Source organism: Eptesicus fuscus, chromosome 13, assembly GCF_027574615.1.
Source record: "Eptesicus fuscus isolate TK198812 chromosome 13, DD_ASM_mEF_20220401, whole genome shotgun sequence".
Lineage (NCBI taxonomy): Eukaryota > Metazoa > Chordata > Mammalia > Chiroptera > Vespertilionidae > Eptesicus > Eptesicus fuscus.
The window spans coordinates 63,676,506-63,702,954 of NC_072485.1; the positions used below are offsets into that span (position 1 = coordinate 63,676,506).

General features: G+C 41.7%; 1 protein-coding gene across 2 annotated transcripts in view; it reads right to left on the minus strand.

Annotated features, from left to right (window-relative positions):
• Positions 1–26,449, minus strand: part of WT1 (WT1 transcription factor) — a 45,283-nt gene that overhangs the window by 18,015 nt on the left and 819 nt on the right. The window contains exons 2-5 of one of the 2 annotated variants that reach the window (XM_054725108.1): positions 25,432–25,554; positions 24,849–24,951; positions 14,132–14,209; positions 13,180–13,230 (exon numbers count right to left, since the gene is read on the minus strand). In XM_054725108.1, coding sequence (XP_054581083.1) covers positions 13,180–13,230; positions 14,132–14,209; positions 24,849–24,951; positions 25,432–25,554 — 355 coding nt within the window. The remainder of the gene's footprint in view (positions 1–13,179; positions 13,231–14,131; positions 14,210–24,848; positions 24,952–25,431; positions 25,555–26,449) is intronic. The other variant, XM_054725109.1, reaches the window with a different exon arrangement.

Below are 26,449 nucleotides of genomic sequence, written 5' to 3' on the forward strand. Positions count from 1 at the left end.
ACGATGTTCGGTATGTGGCATGCCCTCAATGAATGTTAACCATTACTTACTGGTATAAACCCCATTTCACTTCAAATAATACTGAAGTTTAAGGAGAGACTAAGTTATTTGCCCAAAGTCAGAAAGATGGCAAGTGGTAGAGACAGGGTTTGAGTGCAGGTCAGCTCAGCTCTTATTCCTTCAAAAATTAGGGAGACAATTCTGGTTTTGTAACCCATGCTGGGTTCACATCTAATGATATTTGAATGATTCCGAGCTCTTTTCTCCAGGGGTGTGAATTAAATTCAGCCAGTTGAAGTTTTTAAAATGTAGTGGAAATGGAATAAGAGGGGGAGCAATGAGGAGGGGGCGTTCAAAATATTTACTCTTTAATATGCTTCATCTTCTGTTCTGAGGCTCAATATTTATCTGGTATAAAGAAAGCATGAGGCACGCTGATGGAAATGGTCCACTTATGTGTGTTAGAGCAGTCAAAACTGAGCATAGCCCTGACCAGGTAGCTCAGTTGGTTAGAGCCTCTTCCTGATACACCAAGGTTGTGAGTTCAATCCCAGTCAGGGCACATACAAGAAACAATCAATGAATGCACAAATAAATGAAACAACAAATTGATGTTTCCCTCTCTCTTTCTCTCTTAAAGCAATACATACATATGTACACACATACATACATACATAAAAATTTAAAAACTGAGCACAATTTTTATTTTTAAAAATCTTCTACCTAACTGGGAAAATAAGCTAAGCAGAAGCATACTCTTGGTGACTCCTTTCTGGCAGTGGGCGTGGACTGTACATTTTCCAAAACAGCTTTAAAATTCATAAAAATGTATCCTGAGAAACTGTGCTTTTCCTAGACAGCTTTAAAATACATAACCACTTGTCCTTAGAAAGTCTGCAAAAAGAGAAAAATGTTCCTCATATAACACAAATTATGAGCCTTCTTCATGCTAAAAACTTGTACATTGAGGTTTGGTCCAGAAAAAAACATAGCGTTTGAAGAGTAGCTTCTTTAGAAATGATTAATTTTGATATTCCACAGGCACAAGAAGATTAATAAAAAGGAATTGAGGTTTAACAGATGAGGAAAACCAGAGCTGCCCTGAAATCCCTTATCAACAGAAGAGGTAAAAAAAAAAAAGACAAGGCGCATTTTTAATAAAATTAGCATTTGATATGAATATTCAAAAGGGGAAACCTTGGCCTCACATTTCTCTCTTCACCCCTTGTCATCGGCCAGGTGGGCAACCCCCATCTTCACCTCTTTCTTCTCACCTTGGCAAAGTTTACCAGATTGAAGGAAAGCACCTGGGAAAAATTCAAACTCTTGTGTCTCAAAAAACAAAGGGAATTTACCAATCAACCCCTCTTCTCACACTATTCTTGATACTGAGCTGAGGCATATATATCAGACACTTAAATGTCTGATTCCTTTTGGTGTTGAAAATACCTTTTGCTGCAAGCCTGTCTAATGTGCTGCTTTTGAGGGACATGAGCAATGGAAAACCATGTTAAGAAATTGTGCCTCGAGATGAAGCCAAACACATACCACTTCTCAGTTTTTCTTACCAAAAAAAGGAACCCAGCCCTAGCAGGTTTGGCTCAGTGGATAGAGCGTCAGCCTGTGGACTAAAGGGTCCCCGGTTCGATCCTGGTCAAGGGCACATGCCTGGGTTGTGGGCTTAGGTCCCCAGTAGGGGGTGTGCAGGAGGCAGCAGATCAATGATTCTCTCTCATCACTGATGTTTCTATTTCTCTCTCCCTCTCTCTTCCTCTCTGAAATCAATAAAAATACACTTTTTAAAAAAGAACTCAAATCTAATCAAGCCTCTAGATCTAACTACCTGTATACAGGAAACACAAGAGATAAGTAGTTAAAAAACTTTAAGAGGAAGCAATCTGCCAAATCCAGAATCTGCGTTATTCTCCTGGCCTACTGACCTGCTGTCTCCAACAAATCAAGAGATGAGAACACAAGAGGGGTAGAGGGTGGGAAGAGCAGATACAGTATAAAAGAGAATTGAAAGAGGACAACCAATAAAATAAAACAAAACAGTAAGCCTCTGCACAAATGCTCACCATACACAAGGATGAGCCAGAGACTGTTGTACTTGAACTAACCAGTCCTAGAGGATTTAGGGCCCAAAGAACCGGGAACTTCCTCTAGGAAGCCTCATTGACCACACCACAAGCTTAGTTTAAAGTTTAATGAATGAAAATATAATTTCCCTGTAGCCAGGGTAATTTTAAAACTCACTTTCATATCCATTTATAACATCCAAATTGGAGAAATGAATAGGTAATGGATTATCCTTTTGCACATATGCAGAACGGGTGGCAACCTAGCACAGCCACCTCTAGCTCAACATGAATGTTATTTTACTCTTTGCCTGAATGTGATAAGCAAAGGACAATATTCAAATAAAATTCACAATTCTGCACAAATATTATCAGCAATGCCATCTAGTCATTCTGTGTGTGTAATTTAATCTTTTATAGTGGGAATATAACAAATCAATGGTACATTAAAAACCAAAAGATTATTCTGCTCCTGAGAATATAAAGGAAAAGGGCAAAAGATGACGTTTCTTCCCCTAATCCAGCATAGAATGTAAACCTAAAAATAAAACAACCATCTCACATTTGATTGGGTTAAAAGAAACCACGTAATGCGTATCATCTGATAATTCATAGATATAAAAGTTCCCCAGAAGTGCAGTCTACAGAAAAAAAAATCATCTACTTTTTGACTTTAAAATTGTTTTTACCTTTCTCCTTCCCTCAGGTGTTTCATTTCAGTTCAGGGCTCAAGAAAACAATGCATTTTTTACTTTAACAAAAACAACATATTTTGTCAATTTTAATTTAAAATTGCATGATGGTAATTATTCTAACTGTTGTACTTTGTTTTGATTTGTTTTGTTAATCCTCACCTGAAGGTATTTCTCCATTGGTTTTTAGATAGAGTGGAAGGGAGAAAGGGAGGGGAGAGACAGAGAGAAACATCCATTGGTTGCCTCCCGCATGCGCACTCTGACCAGGACGGAGGATCGAGCCTGCAAGTGAAGATGTGCCCTTGTTCATAATCGAACCCGGGACCCTTCAGTATGCAGGCTGACGCTCTATCCACTGAACTAAACTGGCTTGGGCTAACTATTATACTAAAATTTTTGATGAACACTTTCCCCATGGGCTTTAGAAAGAAGGCTTCCCCACCCCCTGCTCCATCCTTCATTTATTTTCTATCCAGGTCTCATACATCTCTATGGCATCCACCTCCACACATCTGGAGAAAAGAGAACTCACTCCACTTTCTTTTTTTTTTTTTTTTTTTTTAATATATTTTATTCAGAGAGGAAGGGAGAGGGATAGAGAGCTAGAAACATCGATGAGAGAGAATCATTGCCTCCTGCACACCCCCCACCGGGGATGTGCCCGCAACCAATGTACATGACTTTTTAAATTATTGATTTTTTAAATTATTGAGCATCTCTTGCTTTGACTACTCCACATCCATCCCACCTTCCTCTGCTAACACACTTCTTTTCCTCTCAGAGAACCACGCCTCTCTAATTCCACCCTCTCACTCGAGGGATGAGCACATACAAAGGGCCTGACCAATCAGATCACTGCATTCTCTAGTTACATGACCTAATCCAGGCCAATCAGAGCTTTCCCTGGGTCTTTTGCTGGAGAAGAACCATCAGAGAGAGGCCTTCTTCTTGAGCTATTTTTGCCTCAATAGAGACAGTCTGCCTGAGAAGGCAGCCAGCACAAAACAGAGACAAGAGACAATGAAAGTATTCTAATGACACTGTCTGAACCCCTGAATTCAGTCATGGTTTTTTTGTTTTGCTTTGTTTTGTTTGTTTTTTTGTGTGAATCCTCACAGGAGGATATTTCTCCATTGATTTTTAGATAGAGTAGAAAGGAGAGAGAGAGAAGGAGGGCTAGAGAGAGACACATTGATTAGTTGCCTCCCCACGTGCCCCATTTAGCGTGGGGATGAACCTGCAACCCAGGTACTGACCCTTGACCAGGAATCAAACCTGAGACCCTTTGGTGCCCAGGCTGACGCTCTAACCACTGGACCACGTCAGCCAGGGCTGGACATGGAGTTTTTAAACACAATACACTAAGCTGCTAAATTCCTCATTTGACCTATGCCAGTTACAATGGGGGGTTCTGCTACCTTCAGTAGAAAAAGTCCTGATTAATATGTAATCTAACAATTGTCTAAAGGTAACTGGATTTATATTTTCAGCAAATACATCAAACATGATACCTGTAAATGAATACTGGTCCTTTCAAGGTAATACCTTTTGGAAGATGCCCTCTTGTTCCAACCATGCTATTATTACTAAAACCTGTTTTTTATTTCTCTTCTGAAAGTTTTTTATAGTCACAGCTCATATGTCTCCACTTCCCATGCTGCCTAGTCATTGGCAACTATTTAATAGGACACCGGCTGAATGGTTAATGGCCTGTCAAAAATGCTTCTATAAATCAGCCCTTATGAACCATCAAGATTTCCTCACCATTGAAACGGTACATAAACCTCCTTCAACTGACCTTTTTCCTCTTATTTCACACTCAGAGAAGAGCTAAGAGATATTTTCAATCTAGTTTCTCACAACAGTTTGGGGAAAACACAAGCCAAAAAAATCCACATGTTTACTGGCCCCTACTATTGGAAAGGATATTTCTAGGCATGACTTCCCTTCCTACTTCAACACATACACACATAGGAACTCATGTTCTCACAGACCACCTCATCAGACCATGTAAGAAACATCTGGATCTCCCCTGATGACGAGGTCTGACATTGAGGTGCTAATTCATCAAAATCCCAATTTTATCTAACTCAAAGCTTTGCGCTATGGCCAGAGACAGCTGTTAGCTCCACCCCAAGAACGGGTGTCCCAAATCCACATAATAGATGAACCCTGCATTTCACACAGCAAAGATGGAACAGGATCGTTTCATCCTGGGTTCCCAAAGGCTCCCACCCAGCTCACACATTCTTGAATCAGAAAAATTTACTCAACCATGTTCAATTACATCAATTACATTTAAAAATGTCCTCGCTAAAACCCCCGGCATCTGGGGGGTGGGGGGGAGGTAAGAGATCAACCAAAGGACTTGTATGCATGCATATAAGCATAACCAATGGACACAAGACACTGGGGGGGGGGGCGGTGAGGGCATGTGTCAGGGGGTAGGAGAGGCCGGGGGGAGGTCAATGGGGGGAAAAAAGAAGATATATGTACTACTTATGTAATACTTTAAACAATAAAAAAAAAAACAAAAAACAGCATCAAGCAGAGCTCTTAAGACTGAGATCTCTCCTGCTTCTCAGTTGAAACGGATGCTTGTAGGTATGAAGGCTGTGTGCATAATCATCTTTTCTGCAGGCCCAAATCCTCCAAACTGATGTTAGTAACATAATGTAGTAATTCAAGGTGAAGAAACAAAGAAAAACCTATAATGCATCTAAAGGAATCACACTCTCAAAGAGATTTTGCAGCCAGAGGCAAAAACGGAGGAAATTCTAAATAGGGACATCTAACATAGAACAAAACTTGAAAAAATTTTGAGAAATAACATGTTCCTGAAGAAAGAATTAAAATTTTTTTCAAAAGTCAATGTTCTCCAAAATTAATTTTTAAACTGCTGCAATCTATTCAAAATTATAATTAAGACGTTTAAAATGAACTTGTTATTTCAGAATGATTTTAGATGTAAAGAAAAATTTCTAATATAATACCTCACATTAGTATAGTGCATTTGTCACAATTAATAAGCCAATATTGACAGATACTTTCTTTGAAATTAACAAAATTAATCTAAAGTTCATCTTAGAATAAATAAGACACAGTAGCCAGAAATAGTTTGGGGGGGGGGGGGAAGTATAATGCTAGGAAGCTATCAGATATTTAAACAGATTATAAAATTATAGCAGAAAAAAACAGTCTGATACTTGGCAACAAGAGCCAGACTGAGCAAAAGAAAAGATAAATGAAATATAGGATTAATTAAATATTCAAATATAAAAAGTAAATTAAAAATATATGAATAGGGGGGTAATGGTAAGATATGTACACATATAATACCTCAATAAAAATAAATAAATAAATAAATAAATAAATATATCAATGAATAAAGAAGTAAGTTATTTAAAAATACTGGAATGGGGAAAAATCTTTCTAGCCATGATATAAAAGCCAAAAACTTAAAACAACAAAACATAAACTCTACTCTGCCATTATTGCTCAAAAGCAGCCATAGAAAATACATAATACAATTACCTTTTTTGTGTGCGTGTGGTAAGAACATTTAAGATTTATTCTCTTAGCAACTTTCAGGTATGTAATACATATTGTTAACTACAGTCACCATTCTGTGCATTAGATAAAATGACAGAGGTATTAACTAACCATTATTGTGTTAATCATTTTACAAGCCACTACTGTTGTAATCATTTTGCAATATATGCATGTTTCAAATAATCACACTACATCTTAAACTTACTTAATGTTATATGTCAACTGTATCTCAATAAAGGTGTAAATAAACATAACAAAAGATACATGAACTGATAATATTTACTATATAAATAAACTTTTCTGACAGAAAAAAAACCATTAACAGAGTTAAAATACAAACCAGAAAAAAAGATGTGCAGTAAATACGAGAAGCAAAGAACTCTTTCGTAAATCAATATTGTTACTAGATGAACTATCCCAGTTCCTAGCTAACTAGGAACCTGCACTTGCTCACAGAGCCTCTTCTCTCTCAAGCACATTATTCCAGCAATTCTATCCCCTCCCATCATCAGTGTTATTGTGTTTTGGGGGTTTTTGCCTCTCCTTGATCATTTTCATCAAAAAACAAAACAAAAACATGAGGGTACTTCTTTCTAAATATAAATAGCCAGAAGAGTGTGGCTCGGGTTGAGCGCTGACCCATGAACCAGGAGGTCACAGTTCAGTTCATGGTCAGGGCTTGATCCCAAGTAGGGGGCATGCAGGAGGCAGTCAATCAATTATTCTCTCTCATCATTAATATTTCTATCTCTCTCTCTCTCCCTCTTCTTTCCTCTTTCTGAAATCAGTAAAAACATATAAAAAAAAGTTTAAATATAAATAAATAAAATAAAGCATGACCCTCTATCCCCATTGAGCCAGAACCCCACTTCTTTCCTCCCTTTTGCAGCAAAACTCTATGAAAGTGCTGTCCAATTTATCTGCTGCTAAGATCTCTTTTACCCATCTCTATCAGGCTTTTTCGCTCTAATCTTTCCAAAGGCAACTATAGTTAACAGATTGTTAAATGTTTCCAGAATTTTATTCTCTACAGTTAAAAACATACTCCAATTTGTTTTAAAATGTTATCTCTGGGTGGCAAGATAACAGATTCTTTTCTCCTTTATAATGTTTTGGTACTGTCTGAATTTTTTAAAAATAATAAGCCTGAGTTACTTTTATAATGAAAGAGAAAAAGTTGTTTTCATTTTTGATAAAGTCACCCTCTTAGCCTTAAGAACACCACATCTGTGGCTTTGACTTTATTTGTTTTTTTAATTTATCTTTATTGTTGAAAGTATTACAGATGTCCCCTTTTTCTCCCTCCACTCCACTCCCACCCCCTCCCCAGGCCTTCCCTGCACTACTGTCTGTCCATAGGCTATGCATATGAAATGAAGAGTTATAAATAAAGCCAGAATAAATGAAGGTGTTTGCTTTTAACAGGGGAAAAAACCTACTAAAATATACAGTAGCCTTATTTCAGAGAAGCAATTATTTGGATGATTTTTTGTGAGTGTAGCTTCTATATCAATGTTTTTCCAGCTAGAAGTGATGGGTTTTTTTCTTGGATAGACAACAGAGAGAAGGGTAAATGGTGAGTAGAAGGTCTCAGAGAGACCAAGTTGAGATCACAGACATGAGCGGTCCAAAAACTCCTTTAGTTCATGTAAGATATCTTCCACTCATTTGCTATGCCCTCTCCCCCTCCAACACACACGTATACACCCCTTTATCAACAGATTGGAGTCCTCGTTAACCCCACCCATCTTCCTGCACTGAATCCACCATGATCCTCATTTCCAAGTTCATCACCATCTTCTCTTTCCTGCTTAGCTCCTTTTTCCTCTTGATCTGAACCAACCTGTCACTTTTCTTCACCTTTACAAGAACAAAATAATTCCTTGCTTTAAAATGAAATAGGCCCTAACCGGTTTGGCTCAGTGGATAGAGCGTCAGCCTGTGGACTGAAGGGTCCCAGGTTCGATTCTGGTCAAGGGTATGTACCTTGGTTGCGGGCACATACCCAGTAGGGAGTGTGCAGGAGACAGCTAATCGATATTTCTCTCTCATCAATGTTTCTAACTCTCTATCTCTCTCCCTTCCTCTCTGTATAAAATCAATAAAATATATTTAATAAAATAAAACAGTTAGTGTGGAGATGGTAAGTCTATAAAGCCCAAAATATTTTTTAAGTGAAGTATTTTTTTAAGACGTTGACAACAGTTTCAAAAAGTCAGTGAAGGTTGAAACACAGAACGTTGCAATGGCCTGTAGATTATGCATTTGCTGAATTAGATCGAAGCAGATCATCATTTGTTATAAAAAAGAAAATGACAAATGTGTATGTATGCATAGAAAAAGGTTAAAGGCATATGCAACACAATATTAATAGTAGTTTCACTGGGTTACTGGAGGGAGTGTTAATTTCTTCCCCTTTATATTTATATTTTCTAACTGTTCTAAAATCTACACATATTTCATACACAATTAAAAATTAAATACATCAATTGAATATATGCCTAAGGAGAAAAGGGTGGGAAAGGTGAACAATGAGTGAAGAGAATGTAACAGCAGCGAAGTGAGAAGTGAAGGAAAAGAAGCAACTGAAGTGGCCCTCTCTGAGAGAAACCGGGGACACAGCTCTAAATCAGTCTCCATCTCCATCCTGCAAGCTGAGGAGTCCCATGCTCTGTTCGATACTATGGCTAACAGACCCTCGCCAAGGCCACTGGCAAGGCAAAGAACTGCCTGCATACAGGCATCAGTGTAACCATTTATTCAAAAGGAGAACTTAACTTCTTGCTGGGGTTGGAGGTGAAGGAGTACACTCAAGAACGCTGAGATTGCCCAGGCAGGTGTGGCTCGGTTGGGCGTTACACCGAAAGCTTGCCGGTTCAAGAATACACAGAAAGTCTTTTTCAAGGAATAAAATGCTCGTACCCAGGTTGTGGACTCGATCGCCGGTAGGGAGCAGGCAAGAGGCAGCCAAACAATGTGCTCTCTCTCGCATTGTTATTTCTCTCATTTCCCTTCCTCTCTCTCAAAAATCAATAAATTATTCTTTTAAAAAAGGAAAAAATAGAATGCTGATATTCACAGAGCTGCTTCTCTCCACCTTTGCTTTTGCATCTCAAGCTCCAGGAGTCACTTACAAAGCAGGCTATGTATTTTCAAGAAGTAAATCTCTTGGATGAGTACCTTATGTTCAGGAGCGGGAGAGGGAAGGTGCCGGGCTATGTATCGGAACTCCCAGCCAGAGAAGACAGCTATCTCTCTTGGCACAGGTTCTTGGGGATGAGACCACGTCTAGCGGGGATTTTCTCCAGATTCGACAGCCTTGGCCCTACCAAACCGCGCAGCTTTGTTTGCACCATACATCACTCGTCACGAGTCTTTCGGTTTTCCTTTCAAGCGTCCACAGATCAAATACTGCGTGTTCCCAACCGTCTGGGAGCTTCTTGGGCCAGCAAACGGGACATTCATTTTGCTCAGCACTCCTTTAACATTTCTATTGTGTTCGATTTCCCACTCCCCCTGCCCATGTCCCCGGAGAATAACTTCTTCCTTGTTTTAAAAACTTGGACCACAGTCAAGGTTGATGTGTTTCTCCGCTTTGCAGGATATTTTCTTCAGGAGAGACAAAACAGAGGCTAAAAGTAGCCAAGGCTTGTGAGCGGCCTTAAAAAACTCAGCAGCCTTATTAAGAACACACAGAAAGTCCCTTTTCCAGGAACAAGATGCAGATGACACAAGGCACCATAAACAGAATTATTCATAAAGGTGGACTGATCCTCAGAAAGGGTCCCCGGCAATGTTTGCTCGGAGTGACCCACTTTAAAAATCTAATTTCATGTGTCTATGGGTAAGGGAAAGGGTCAGAGTTAAGAGAGTGGTTTCATAAAGTATCTTCTCTTTGACTTAAAATTGAAATACAATATTCTCCTATTTGAGGTCATAAAAGTAATTCTGATCCCAATGGGCATGGGGAGATTAGAAAATGAGTAAAGGGAAGAGGAGACAAGAGTAAATCAGTGGCAAGAGTATCCTCCTTTCCCCATTCTATCATGTTTTCATCTCATCTTCCCCATGCTTTCCCTCAAATCCCAGCCCCGCCCATTAGAACATCATTGCTCCCTGATGTCTAATGAAAGACTCCTCGTGGACTTGTTAGGACATGAGGAAACAAGCCTATTCTTTTTTTGTATAAAAGTAACATTTTCAAGGAAAGAAGACATGAACAAATATTTAGTGGGGGTTAGCCTGAAGTACATGATCTTTTAATAAAGAATTGATAATGCCTCATTTTTATGAGCCATGTGGGAATTCTATCTTTCTTCTCCAAAACATGAGTCAAACCTCCAGTCTTCCTGTCGTATATCTACCATGTCACTATGGTTTTTCTTACCACTCATTTCAAATAGTGTCAAGACACTAGTTATGAATTAAAGCAAAAGATGGTTATTTCTCTTTATTTTTCTTTATGAAATATCTCTTCTCAAATGTATTTTCCATATTATCAGTGTTTGCATATCATGACCAAAGAAAGTAAATTTGATATCACAGAAAAATAATGACCCATACCCAGATTACCCTCCCCGCCACTCCCTGGAGAAAAGCCAAACTTTCTACTGGAATAACAGATTCAGTTGAGTCCAGGTCCGGGCTGTTCATGGGCTTGGAGGAAAGAGCTAAGGAGTCATTCTCTTTAAGAGTTAAAAGAGGGGCAACCTAAGCACCAGGAATGAGTAAGACTCGGGCCCACCCAAGAATGCGCATAATCTCCTTGTCTTGACCTTTAGTAAAACTTCCTGGTTTTGCTGTATTAAATAAACACACTGTATTGGCTCTGGGTCCCTGTCTCTCCATCAGAGGATAGTGGTCCCACCCGGCCCCAGCTTTTTCCTTCTAAAAAAAAAAGAGGGGCAACCTGTGGATCATGACACATCAGTGGTTTTAAAATCAATCTACACATCACCACCAGCATTTTAAAAAACGATATGGAATAAAGTAGAAACTATCAGTATGTATGAAAATATAAGCATGAACAGCATGGTGTAAGGGTAAGTACTAATTTGTGAAAATTTGTGTGGTGTGTGTGTGCACTCACACTCACATGTGTATACTGGATCTCAGTAAAAGGTATTTCTACTGTGGTCACAATGTAAAAAGCTTTAAAAACAAAAAAAAAAGCTCAAGAAATTCTAATCTAGGGCCCAGAATCTGGAGTCAGACAAAGGTGGGTTCCAACATGGCTCTGCCATTTACTCCCTCTGTGGACTTGGTTTGGTGGCTTAATCTCTCCAGCCTCCTCACCTGAAAGATGGGCATAACCTTAAACCTAGGATTGTCATGAGATCAAAAGAGGAAACATATGTAAAGCCGTTGACACAAGGCCCCACAATGTTAACATCCATTCTTAGATAAATGTTCAGTTCACAAATGCAAGCAGACATCAGTTAATTTACACTGTGTTCGGAAAGGACAAATCCAGTGTGAGAGATGTTAGTCAATTGGATACCTGTACACCTTTTTTATTCTCCAAAGAGTTGCTCTTCTGGAGGACTATCTATTGGGGCCATTTGATCCTTGAGAGACAGCTCTCTGAAGTTAGTATTCTAGAAATACATTTGGATTTCAGAAATCCTTTTTCAGAATGTAAGTACCAAACCAATGAAAAAAATTCTTCTAGGGTTTTCTTTTTCTTATGCAGAATTGATAAAAACAAATTATTCACATTTTGTGCTTCATCGTTACAATATAGCTTCTGACTCACCAGCAAGTGACTAATATCACATGTCTAAAGACCTTCAAAGATATCAGAATTATCTCAACTATGGAAAGACCCAGATTCAAATAGATGCCAAAGATTCCTTATTTATAAATTTTGTAACTAAGCAAAAAACAAGCAAACTATGTACTCAACATACAGATATTTTTTAAACTGTAACATACACACTTCACAATCAAGTTCTTTTTATTCTTGGCATTTAGTTCGTGGAGTTACTGAATTCTGAGTGAAGAAAAGGAGGAGATCCAGAAAGAAAGAGTGAGACCAAGAAGCCAAGAAATAAGACAGGTTGAGAGTAGGTAGAAGGATGGAATGCTGAAATTGTCAGCAGCCCCTTGGATGCAGGTAGGGAAAGAAAAATGTCAAATCAACAGGAAGTTTCTTATTTTGGGGTCCAGAGAAAGGAAATGGGGATTTGAATAAAAAAAGAAAAATTGGGGGTGAAGGTAGAGAGAAGCATCTAGTAGTCGATGAAAAACAACTCTGCAGGTTATTGAAGGGTAATCCAAAAAAACAACTGAGCCAACAAAAGGATGAGGAGAGGGAGGCCGGTTCTGGTGTTCAAGCAGAGAAAATGAAATCAAAAGAAATAGTTATAGAAATGTCCCAGGGTGCAGACTACAGGACTGGGGAAGGCACAGATGTTTGGAATGAAAAATTCCTTGCAGAAAGTCTGGTCATAGACTTGGGGTAAAAATTAAGTTCTCCCTTAGAGATTTAAAGGTAAGTGGAGAAAATGCAAGTGAAGTATGACTGAAAGATTTGATTGATCTAACAGGAACATATGTAATGTCACGAATCTAGTATTTTATGAAACATTCACGAGGAAATGAGCAGGGTTCCTACTGCATCGTTCTAAAAATTGTTTTCCAGGAGTATGTTGATGAGAAATGTCACCACCTCCATTTTCATCCACAGCATGTTCTTGATAAATAAGAGGAAATAGAAAGTGAGAGAGAGATTTTTCCCATCCCAGTGCAAGGATAGCTGCCCTGATTACCCATTGTCAATCCTAACTCCTGCATCGCCCCCAGGCACCATCAACAAGGCCTATGCATTTGCCATCATCGCATTTTCCACTCACTTGCTCTGCCCTTCTGTCCATTTCACTGAGCTGGAGCTCCCAGCAGCAACTCTAGAAGAGAAGAAGAGGCGGGGGATGGGGAATGGAGCATGCACGGCTCTAAAAGCCTCCCAGAACCCAGAATCCAATGAGAAGCCACTAAATACACAGAGATGTGAAGCTGGCTGTCTAGTCCAGAGTGCTGAACTAAGTCCCCAATCCCAGTGGAGCTGAGGGCGGGGTGAAAGGCCCCACAGGGAGGCTGGGAAGAACCTGGGCTTTTGGAATCAGATCTGGGCTTGGAATCTCAGCTCTACCACTTCATACAACGTGAACTTGGAAACTTACTTAAGTCCCCGAGCTTGATTTACTTCTTTGGAAAACAGGGTAACAATACTAGGCCCTCATACTGTTGTTAGGAAGATTCGATGAGGTGACCTAAAAGATCACCTGATATATCTCAGGCGCGTGATGAGTGTCATCCAACTGCCTATCCGCTCAGGCTTGCTAGAAAACTGAAAGCAACTAGGTCTGAGAACTTTTGAGTCAGGATTGTCCAAATCATCATCTCTCAAATATAAATTTAGATCCTGAACTTTGCAAACACAAAGCATTTTTTATAAGATAGAGTAATAGTTAACATCTGTGATATCACTAGCAAAACATAAACATTCAATGAGGTTGAATGGACACAACTTTGAAGAACTCTAAAAAATTCAAAAGTAAAGGCCATCTTAAGTTTTCCAAATATTCTCAACTCCCTCGTTCCAGACAAAAATATCCCCCTACGTATATGCCTAAAAATGTAATACTCAAACACAACCCACCAACTGGGGGTGGGAAGAAAACACCTTGATTATACAAAGAGCCTTGCCTATTCTTCTAAAACTGTACTCTTTTCATAAGTTATAAGCGCCTTTAAAATGGTTCAAATAGGTATAAGTTCCTGTTTAAGGAACAGAGAAGAACTTACCCCTTTAATGTGGCTCCCAAGTTCATCTGATTCCAGGTCATGCATTCAAGCTGGGAGGTCATCTGGTATAAATTGTCACTGTTAGAAAAACATCCAGAGTTAGAAACGCATAACTACAAAATAAATAAATAAACAAACAAACAAACAAATAAATGTGCCATTGTATCTTCAAACAGCAATGGAGTATTAACTTTCCTGTACAGTGGAAGCCTCCATGTTTTCCAGAATGACAGACCACAAGTCTGAAATAATTTTCATTTCACCCCACTGATCTTTGCACAGTTATTCACTTCACACAGCAGAAAGGATGTGAGAGTAATTTGGAAGCCTTTAAAAAACCTTAGTATAGAGTAAACGTTGAAGTTTCTAAAGAGGTATTAAACCTTGGAAGGGAAGAGGCTAAAGGGAGTGAAACTTTGAAAGGCAACACAGGCTGGATAACTCAACATTAAAGTTAAAAGCCTGGAGCTGAAAGTAAAAAGACAGCAGATTAATTATTCGTGAAAAGGCCATTAAGTTGTTTTAATCAAAAGGATAAGTATCATGTGGATTATGAGGGCCTAAGATGTCAGAGTGATGGGTGATGGATGGTCTCAAACTCAAGGATGTGACAAGGAAGAGAAAGAGGATGAACTATGCACCACTAAAGGAATAATTTTCTATAAATTTTATAATCCTGGTACAAGTCAAATGGAGCTGTTTTTCTAAAAGCCTCCAACCCAGTTCTATAAAGCTGGATGAGGAAAAACAATGGTTGATCATTTACATTAAGACCCCAAAGGAGAAATACATTATCATGTAAACCAATCAAAAATTCTTCTCTCCCTTTTACTTTGCACATACAACTGTTATAAACATCTCTATTATATGTGCTTTTTAAACATTACTCTTAACGCATTATAGAAGAGCTATCACATCCATGCCCTGAAATAACACCCCAAAGTATCCTGCATGTTCGACTCTTTTAAGCATAATTATTACAGATTTTTAAATTTTCATTAATTCATTCATTTTCTATTTATCTCATCCCTAGAAAACTAGCACATAAATCAATCATCAGGCATCTCCTAAAATTACCAAGCTCTATGAAGAATGAATTTAGTCCTGAACTGAAATGGTTAATTATGAAATGTGAAACCCAAGAGACGAATGGTTTGTTTGGGAGCCCTTGTTCTAAACACATTACAGACATTACAGAACGTTTTCACTCCACCTTCATGGCAGACATGAACAAAGGGTAAGAAGCTTTCAATATCTAATGTGCGATATCAGATTGCAAATTCTGGACAATCTCCATCTTGTCATGGCATTCCTTTGGGGTGCCTTCATCCATCGGGCCGGGGCAACACCAGTTTAATTATGAGAAGGTTTAGTCAGGCCAACCAAACTGGGAAATTACAGCCACTCGGAAGAAATGAATACTGTGCTCTCTCTTGGCACAGCTTGATAAATCAAGGTAGAGTACATCTGCCTCTCATATAATCACTCTGAAAATTATTTTGAAGATAACTCAGGATAAGGAGGAAATCAGAGTCCAGAAGTGAATTTTACATATGAAATGAGAAGTGACTTCAATCTCAAAGTATGTGTAGTTTCATTAGTCAGTGTATGTCTGGACCCCATCATTCATCCCCATGTCTGACTGGCTATTATGCTACTACAATATCCTACATATCAATGAGAAAAAAATGATTAGTTTCTCCTGCAGCTTCCCGGTTTGCAGCAGCGGCTGGTGCTGGTCTGTGCCACTACGTTTCTCAATTCCACGAATTCTTGCTGTAAGGCCAGTGTAATTAATTCCTGAAGGACCCCAATTTTTATTAGAAGTGCCAGCCTGCTGCATTTAACACAGGAGAGTTTCTTGAACTTTCTTTGGGTTGACAGTTCATTAATAAGCAGCCTCCTCCACAATCTCTACTGGTTTTTGTTCTCCTGCGCCTTTTCATCAAGCAATCCATTTATTAATCTTGCCATTAATCTCAGCCAACAGGCATTGTATTCCCCAGGCAGCTCTATATATTTGTCACTAATTTTTAAAAAATTGTTCACCAGTTGAATCACTCAGCTCCAGCTGACAATTTTCCTAGGCCCTATAGGGATGTGGGATCTTTCTGAAATTATTTCATCCCTGCATAAAACTAAGAAAATGCTAATTTCTAAGAGGGCTGAGAAACAAGATGAATGACAGAAGTTTACACATATGGGTTAATGAGTCCCAAATATTTAGGAATTTTCTCACAGATTTAAAAAAAAAGTCCAATAGATTCCTAAGGGTCTCTGTAAGGAAGTACCCCAACGAGAAAATATTTTAAGGACATTTTCTTGGCCCCCAATACCTCAAATACAAGGTATGTCTTACATATAGGTATCTTCCTAGTAGGTGCTTAATAAATATATTGCCCTGTCCAATATAGTAGTCATTAGTCACATGTGATTATTGAGCACTTGAAATATGGCTAGTGCCACATGTTGAAATAAGATTTTGCTATATTGAGTTATATAAAATATTTCAAAATTAATTTCACTATTTTTTTTATTTGGCTACTAGCAAATTTCAAATTATGTATTGGCTTGCATTATGTTTCTGCTCGACAGTGTTACTCTGTAAGTTTTAGGATTTTTGAGAAAATCAATTCAGCTCTTTTCACCTCAGTTTTCTTATCTGTCAAATGGGAATATTAATCTCAATCAATCTAACTTTACAGAGATTGTAAAGCTCTAGTAATGGCTCTTGGAGGACTATACAGATAAAATATTTTAATTTTATGATCATACAGGTTTCAGGTATGGGATTCTATATGACCATATTAACCAATGTCACCCAAATAAATTTAATAAAAAATTAAAACAAAAAAAAAACAAAAAAAAAATAAAACAAAAAAAAATATTTTGATTTTTCTAATCTACCAAATTTTGCACAGCACTTCCACACAATCTCGAATATTCTTCACATCAATTTTATGAGGTAGTTATAATTATGATTCCCATTTATCAGAGGAGGACCTGGGCTCAGAGAAGTGCCTAGTGCTGACTTTCCTGATGTTCCTATCCCCACCCTGCCCATCCCCTTTGAAAGATTCAGGCATCATTTGGCCTGTGAGCCTTGTCGTCTCATTGCCATTTAAAGAATAGTAATAATAATACAGACAAGAGGCTGGAAGTGAAAGAAAACATACATAAGAAAGCATCATAACCAGAAAGTGACAAGATGCAAGATGCCCAACACATCCTCTTGAGCTAACCAAGGACAGTGTGCCAGTAGAAGCCCCACTTCTTTATTTTAGTGGTCCTGATAGCCCAGCTTCTAAATCCTCAGAAGGGGAGAGACGGTGGGATGGGAAGAAGAACTTCCAGAAAATCCCCAAGCTACTAATAGGCTTCCTGAGGCCAGCGATAGGATCACAGCACAATTTTAACCACATCCTGCCTTCTCTTGGCTGGGAGTCCTCAGCAGCTCCAGTCAGTAGGCTTGGCTGGCACAATCTTTCAACTGGAAGTCAATGACAGCAATGACAATAACTGCTGCTGGGGAGAGGACAAAATGTGAACTGGAGCTAAAAATACTGGGCCCAAGCATGCTCAGGCTCCGATCTCTTTGGGCCATCGGTCAACACCCAGCTCTCATTATGAAAACCCACAGAAAGAGGCAGCACTGGTCAAAGAATATATGGCCTCTGACAAATAGTGCATCTAATTATTAAATAACCACTGTAGGTGTCAGCCACCTCATTCCCAGAGGAGATCAGATAAGCAGGTGGTTTGGCTCAGAGCGACCACAGTGGTCACGTAGGCATTTCAGCTCCCGGTCTAACTCTGTCTGTTCGGAAGTGAACTCTGAAATTGCAGGCTGCCAAAATATATTCCGAAAGTCATGCTGTCCTTTATATTTTTGTAAGTAGGTCTTTTTTTTTTTTTTAAGTCACTTGTTTCCTATGAAAGAAATGTTTGAAGTTGGAGGCAAAAGAGAGAGGAAAGCAACTTCTATAACTGGGATTAATTCAAGCTGGAGTAAAATAAAAGGAAGTCCGTCCTAGCAAAAAGGGGAACTTAAAAGGAAATCAGTAGTAGATCATATAGAGTTTATTTTGGCCTGGACTGCAGTATTACTGAGTTCTCGACCTCTGCACAAAAAGAAAGGAAGAAGAAAACCCTCAGCTATTATCTGGACCGGACCTCCTCCGCTCTTCAAATGCATGTGTAATTCAAGTACATTTTAATCTTTAAGTGTGTTTACTATATTCAACAGAACAAGGTAGAAAAGTGCATATCACCACTGGAATGGGACCATTGAACCTGGTTGAGATTGGATTTACCTCTGCCAGATGTTTGCTAGTTGGCAAAGTAGCATCTTTTTTCTCCATTACAGTTTACAGTCGATATTATTCTGTATTAGTTTCAGGTGTACAGCATAGTGGTTAGACAATCGTATAGTTTACAAAGTGGTTCCTGTGATATTTCTTTCCAGTACCCACCCCTAGCCCCAGACATAGTTACTACAATATTATTGACTATATTCCCTATGCTGTAATTTACATCCCTGTGACTATTCTGTAACTACCAATTTGTCAATTTGTACTTCTTAATCCCTTCACTTTTTTCACCCAGCCTTCCCAACCTCTCTGAAAAGTAGCATCTTGGTAGAAGAATTTCCCCATAGGATGATATTTTTTAAAGCCAAACAAGAAAATGGGGAATATAACTGGCATTCGTGATCAGAATTCCCAATGTTTCTAGCATTTGCTGTCATAGCTCTGCCCCACACTAACAGAGAGGCCTCTGTGGTTTTACCTGTACCGAAAACAAAAGGCTCAAGAACTCGACTTCCACGCTGCCCTTCTCCTGAGTTCTTCCCTCTGAGGCGCCTTGGAGGCTGCCAGTTGAGAAATTTCTGCCCAGCAGGCCATGGTGAATAATTATTTTACAGTCAATCTCTTGGTATTGTAATTTCTCTCAAGCTCACCAGTTAACCAAAGAAAAACCCACTGGGGATTCAACTTCTATTAATAAACACTTGGTCAGCACAAAAGTTGAAGGAATATTTGAAACTAGATTTTCCTCCCTCCCTGGAGACAAGTCCAATGCAAGTCCCTTGGCTTTGATAACACTGCCAACCGACCACCCTGGAAACCATTCCAGACTTTCTGCCCTCGTGCCTACCTATGTGGGAAACATATGCCAGTGTTGTCTTAAGTGAAATTTGCACACCATGTAAAGTGTACTTGGATACACCAGTGAAAAGATACAGCATTGACTGGGTACAAACTGATGTGTCTAAGTATAAAACTAACCTAAATGGTGGGTTGTGAACTTTTCACTGACCTAGATTCCCCAGAAAACTCTATGGCTGCTAAGGAAGTTTCTTCCTATGAGAGACAATCTACTGGTAAAGGCTCCATTGTCACCTTCACCATCTGTGAATCATCAACAGTCAATTAAAAATTGTCAAATCATCAATGATAGCTTCCCAAATTGCTAAGGGGCAAAAGGAAACATTCTCATTTATATTAGCAGCACAATTGCTAATGAAGGATATGCAAATGACACATGAAAGGATAGAATGAAAGAGAAACAACTAGAATGTCGATAAAAACGGTGGGCATGGGGATATTTTTCAAATACAGTGCACAGAATTTTTCAAAGTAGCTGTGAGAATCAAGCTGGGCAAAGGGCACAGTAAGGGATTGGGGCTCCAACGAGGTCAGCAACCAGACCAGATGGGGCTTATGGAAAAGGACTCAAGAGGAATGGGCAAGGAAGGTCCAGCTTGCTGTATGCTCTAGATAGAAATCACAGGGAACATTATATTATACTCAATGAGGGTGGACTTTACTCTTCTGTCCCCTCAGGGGAACATGGGTCCAACATTTCCTGGGGCCTTGCCTCTGAGCAAGCTGAAAGCTGGGTGGCCCTGGAAGCAGACATTCCTCCTGGGTCAATGGACGGGGAGTGAGGTCTCTGCCCTGATTTCTTAGGTATTTGAAACTGAACTTCACCAATAGTTCACGTGCAGTGGTAAAGGCAAAGTTAGAGGAGTCTGCAGTTTGAAAGACAGAGCTGCTTTGTTAGGACTTAAAGAGAGAGTTCAAGTTGGCTCCAATAATGCTCACCAGGGGAAAGTGCTGTCGTCAGTCCACTAAGTGCTTACTATTGAAAGCTATGGGTACAACTAATGGATAATGGTTTCTTTCACAACTGTGGGAAATAAAGACCTTCCTCTAGCGAGATCCAGGGCAGATGCCACTTTGGAGCAGGAATGGCACTTGTGTATCAGGAGAGGCAGCAGGGTGGGTGCAGTGGGTAGAAGAATGGATTCAGAAGCCTCACTACCTGAAGTTGAACACCAGCTCTGTCTCTTACTGTGTCCCACTGGGTAAATTCATCGCCCAGGGCCTGTTTCTTCTCTGTGAAGTGGGGGTGGTAATTTCAAAGGGATGATAACTCAAAGAGTTCTCATGTGATTAGGCAAGTTAATAGTTGTAAAGTGCTTAGAATGGTGCCTGGATGAAGTAAGTGTATGTAAGCATTTGCTATTACTGTTTATTAGCAAAAACCTGGACTTTATAAGGGGAATATTCCAGGTGGAGTGGCCTGGTATCCCTCGGTGATGCAGAGCTCCGATGGGCTTTGAAGTCAGAGACACTGAGAATCGAATCCTGGTTCTGATTCTCACTCACTGTGTGACCGTGGGCAAGTTACTTCTAACTTCTAGTCTTTAAGCCTATTTCCTCCCTAGTAGAGTGGAATTTAGAGTACCTACCTCATAGAATAATCAGAAGAATTAAATGAGTGAACTGAGTGAAGCACTTAGCACAATGCCCAGCAGTACCGAGTCAGCATGCAGTAATAAATCCTTGTTGCTATGTTCCAGGGACTCACGCTTTCACCCAGCTATGATCATTGGCTTCCCTAAGGGCTGAAATCTAGTTTCATAAGCCTTAGTGGCCTTTAGACAAAACTCTACCCATCTTCAACTTGGGGGGGGGGAAGGGGGCAAGGAGGAAGGGGAAACCATCTCCTATCACTTTCCATAAGTTGATTGAGGGCATTTTCTACTCACTACTGTTTACACCTACACACAAATGTGTATAGCTGTAACTCCTCAGATATGTTGCCTGGGAGAGAGAAGAGAACTTACAGTGTTTCTCTTGTTGTAAAGTTCTCTCCGAACAAGTAGAGAATTCTGAGAATTTCCTCAAAGAAATTCACATTGTGCGCTGCTTATTTAATGGCCATATATGTGCCACTACCTTTACTTCTTGCTGGGAAGGGAGACTGAATCCAATAGTGGAGAGACAGAGCGTTGGGAAGAGGGGTGGGGAAGAAGCTGGGCAGGCTGCCTCAAGGGGTCCAGTGCAAGGAAGTAAACAAAATAGGACAAGCCTTTCCCAGGAGGTCTCAATTTTAGACAGAAAAGCACCACTGAAAATCAAAAATCCGTCAGTTAAGTTATTAAGCGATTCAAGTTTAGTCCTATTTTCTATGCTTTTTCAAACACTGTGTTCCCAAAGGCATTTAAATAGCCCTTCAAACTTGTTTGAGGAGTAGAAAAGAAAAAAAAATGACATAACTGCAGTGATGTCGATGCACAGACCCAATTTTAAAATAACCCTACACCTGTCCATTCATCATTACTGCCGGGGAAGCACCTGATCTTTTTTTTTTTTTCAATTAGGCAAAACAAATCCAGCTTATTTTGCCTGATTAAGTTTATAAAACACTGATAGAAGTTTCTCCATAGTTAGTCTTGACATATCAGATATATTACTCCAGATGGCTCCCTCTTCCCAAGCCATCCATCCAGAGAATTGAGGAAAAAGAAGGATAAGCTACATGAGGCACCACCAGGGCGTTTCTGTGAAAAGGGCACACGAAGGAAGCACAGTGCTCTCCGGCTGGTGACAGCCCACGGAGAAAGACGGCACCTCTTTCAAGAAGAGCCAAAAGAAACCCAACTCTTAGAAGGTACAGCCTCAGCTGCAGTAATAAAAACACTACCAATAACTATTTAACATTCATTAAGTGCTTACTGTATATCGAGTAGGCAATGCTAAACCTCGAAGGCTTCTTTTCACGATGCCTAATTATCATCTGATTTATTACTTCGATACCTGGAGAGTCCCTTGATCAACACAGGTGGAGGGAGATGAGGTACTGAGGACACCGTGAAATACCTGTTTACACAGCTACTTTAACAGGGTATGTGGTTACACGTAGACTTCAGGGTGAATGGAGCCTCAAAGACCCAGATAGTACAAACTTCAAGGGAGCAAGCTCTTTTCCTACTGGGGTCACAAATTCTTTTTTAGGAGATGTTACTGCTTAGGACATTTTCTGTAATGGGAGAAAATGGTATTTTTGTGACATTCATATAAGAATGAGAAGCAAAACGTTGTAATTATATAGGAAGTAAAAAAGGGATACGCAGATATTTCCCAAAGATGAACCCGACAAAATTGCTTTATACAGTGGCCAATGACAAACTGGGTCTTAAAAATGTGAAAATTTTATGTATAAAATGCGATTTAAGTGACTTTTCCTATGTCTATAGTAACCACAAATTTAGCCCTAAGTCAAAATCCACCCCCAGGAACTCAGTTTGGAGAACTGCTATTCAAGTGAGTATGATCTCTTTATCCCCGACTCCTTTTCTTTCTGGGTGGCTCAGTCCCGTGGGTGGCTGTCCCTTTGATGGGCCCCTTCCTAGTGTCCCACAAGGTGGGTTTACGCTTAAGAAAATAAGACATGTGAGTAAGGCCCTGGCCCGCAAGCTCAGTTGGTTGGAGAATTGCCCCGAAGCACCAAGATTGTGGGTTTGATCACTGGTCAGAGCACATACAAGAATCAACCAGTGAATGCATAAATAAGTGGAACAACAAATTGATATTTTTGTCTGTCTGTCTCTAAAATCAATCAATAAAATTTTTTTAAAATAAAGAAATGTGTGTGAGCTGTGTCACCACTGAACCAGACTCCAATGGCCTCTCAACCCCCAACTCCCAGGAGGTATCCTGGCCCATCTAACCAGCACCCACTCGGGCATCAAAGTCTTCCTCTCCACCTGGGGTGAGGCACCAAGCAGGGATCAAGGAGAGAAGAGCAGGCCAATGGGGAGCCATTCCAACTGCTCCCCAAAGGCTACTAGAACAATAGCAACGTCACTCTGGCAATGGGCAGGAGCAGCTCCTCAAGGAGGGGGAGGGCACCGCCACTCCGGTTTTGCTGAGGGAGGAGGATCACAATAGAGAATGGTTGGGGGTTCTGCATCCATTCCAGTGACCAGACCCAGGGAGGGGAGGCGGAGATGCTGGCTTTGGAGCAGAACACTGGGCCTGCAGTGCTGAAGAACAGAGCTGGGTTCCAGCTGGGAAGGAGGAAAGGAGGGTGATGCGTTGTGACCTTTCTACCTCTGTCTGTGAAGGGGGGAGAAGGGGAAGAGGAAGAAAAAGGAAAAAAGTGATCTCATATCCAAGATTCTATTAGATATGCTGGATTTTCCGATCAAAAGAAAAGGTTTCCAAAGCGGGCGCAGCTCCGGCGCACAGAAGTGGAAAGGGCTTGGGCCCTGCCTCCACGGGGCAGTAGAATCAGACAGTACCAGGCTCAATTTCATCAGCACGCCAGGACTTTCGGAGGCGCCACTGCGGGGTGGGGAGCCAAGACTCCTTCCCCTCCTCCACCTGTGGGACTGAAGGTCCCCCAGGCGCGGCCGTTCCCCCCACCCAATCTCCCAGGGCAGATGCTTTTCCTTCCTTCATTACCTCACTACCTCCTTCCCTTGACGTCAGCCCCGGGTCCAGGAGCGGAGGGGAGGGAGGATGGAGATGAGTTTGGGGGCCAGTCGGTATCAGGATCGCCGGAGCACCGGGGTGAGGGGTAGGGGTGGTACGTGAGGTAATGCACGCCCAATCCCGGGGCTCCCAGGGCCGGGAGCGGCCAGTTCACTCCCCCCGCCCCACCTCCCCGCCTGGTGCAGGCTGGTGTGTGTGCACCAGTTACTAGGCAACCCTATCGGAGACGCGGGATGCTGGCCAAGTTCACCCAAAGTTGAAGAATAAATTTGGGGGAGAGTAGGTGGAGGGTGGAGCGAGAGCAGAAAGAAGGCACAAGGGACAGGAAAAAAAGCTTCCAAGGGAAAGAAGCTGTCTTCCGCCTCCTGGGAACGGGAAGAAGGGCGGGCTCAGGACTCCGCTGCGACCCGACGACAGTCCCCAATACATGCTGGAGGGACTTCCCGCCCCAGCGTAGCCCCGAGCTACGAACAACACCCACTAAGTGCAGCCGGCTCCCAGGACTAGGGTGGGAAAAGCTGTAGCCCAGGGTAGGCGCCGGCAAAGTTGTCCAGAAAAGTCTGGCGGTGGCCGTAAGGGGATTTGAGGAGTGAGAAGAACCACGTGGCAGTGGACTTCGTGTTTAATCTTTGGTCCTGAGGATGCTAAAGTCTTCCCAAGCAAAGAGCCCCTAAAAAAACAGCTTTTCCAAGCGCCTCTCTTTCTTTCCCAGTTCTCAACAGTAACCGCGCTCCTTTATATTCAGAGTAAGAGCATGGAAACGAGGAAACCTACTTCTATCAGAGCCTGGAGGTCTGCTTTCGTTCGCTTTAAGTAGCTGGGTGGCTAAAGGAGTCATTTGCCTCCCGAAGTCCGGGCCGCCCCGCATCCGACGTTCCCGCGCCCTCCGGCTCCTGGGAACCCAGACGCGGCGCCCAGCGCCTTCCTACCTGCTGTAGGGCGTCCTCAGCAGCAGGGCCTGGCTGCCGGTGCAGCTGTCAGTGGGGGTGTGGCAGCCGTAGACTGGGGGCGGCACGGAGTACTGCTGCTCGCCTGCAAAGAGCAGGAAAGCAGGGTGAGCGCCCAAAGGTCTCCGGGGTGCGGGGTGGCGGGCAGGGACTGGGGGGAGAGAGCATCCTGAGCGGGGCTCCCAAGCTCAGCTGGAGGCAATGGAGCCTGGATGCTAGACGGGCAAAGATGGAGTGTGTCCAGACGTAATGAGCCAAGCTTCCCACTTGACACTCCCTTAAAAGCCACTGCCTAGTACACAGCAAAGACTCTTGGGACATTTAAGAACGGTTGACTTGGTTGAGTGGAATCCCTAACATATTTGGGGGATCGGAATCGAGCTTTTAAATTGAGTGAGATTGGGCTAATTATTTCTCCAAATCCCTTTACATGTCCTCTTCTCCCTTCCTAATGTGCTGTGGGTTGGAAATTCATTGGGGGAGGGGAGGGGGAAGGACGGGGTCGGTCGGACGGGGTCTCCTGGAAGAAGGGGAGAAGGACTCCACACCATCCCCGCCTGCTTACCCAGAGAGCCCTGCTGGCCCATGGGGTCCTCGTGCTTGAAGGAGTGGTTGGGGAACTGCGCCGCGTGGTGGGAGGGCGTGTGACCGTAGTTGGGCGTCCCGTCGAAGGTGACTGTGCTATATCCTGCGGGAGCGGCAGAGAGAAGCACAGCGTCAAAAGGGAGGAGATATGCGGTCAATGGGTCCGAACCAGAACCTCGAACCAGAACCGCTGCGGAGGAGCGCCCTGCCACACCTTGGGATCCCACCTGTCTCTAGGACTTGGGGCGGGAAGACGGGCCCAGTGCCCCAGGTGACTTCGGACCGCTCTCTGCCCTATCCCAAATAGAATTCGGATCTCCCCACCGGTTCCCAATTTCTTTATGCCCTTGCCTTCCACCATGACTGCCGCTTCTGGACCGAACCTCCCGCAAGGAAGTATGAACGAAAGTTGCTCTCCCCAAAACCTGACACCGCTCTCGCTCAGGGGCAGCTCCAGCGATCGAAATGAATCTGCTCCGCTGACCCCACGCTGACTCCGAGCCGTAAATCAGGGGCCGCACCAACTTTCATTAATTACTCAGAGCCAGTTAACGGCATGGGCTTTAAATGGGGAGAGTAATTACCGAGTAACGGTATCTGTCTGAGGCTGAGCGACCTGACACCATGACACCTAAGGCCCTGGGGAAAGCGATCGAGGAGAAAAAGAAGGGGCCCTTCCAGTTGGGCCCGCAGGCCTTGACCCTGCCTCCTCCTCCTTCCCTTCTGCATGGACCCTCCTCTGCTCCGGTGGGTCCGACTCTGACCACCACTGCGGGGACCAACTTCCTCGTGCCCCGGGCCAGAAACCCTGTTTCTTCTAGGGTCCCTGACACGACAGTGCACGAGTACTCTGCCTCAGTTTCCCTGCAAAGAAATTGAAAGTAACATCGCCCTTATTCTTGCCCAACTCTCCAAAGGTAAGAATTAAAATAACTGTGGTGTCTCCGTTGAAAAATATAGCCTCCTTCTATGATTATTGTTATTTAATTGCTTTAAAC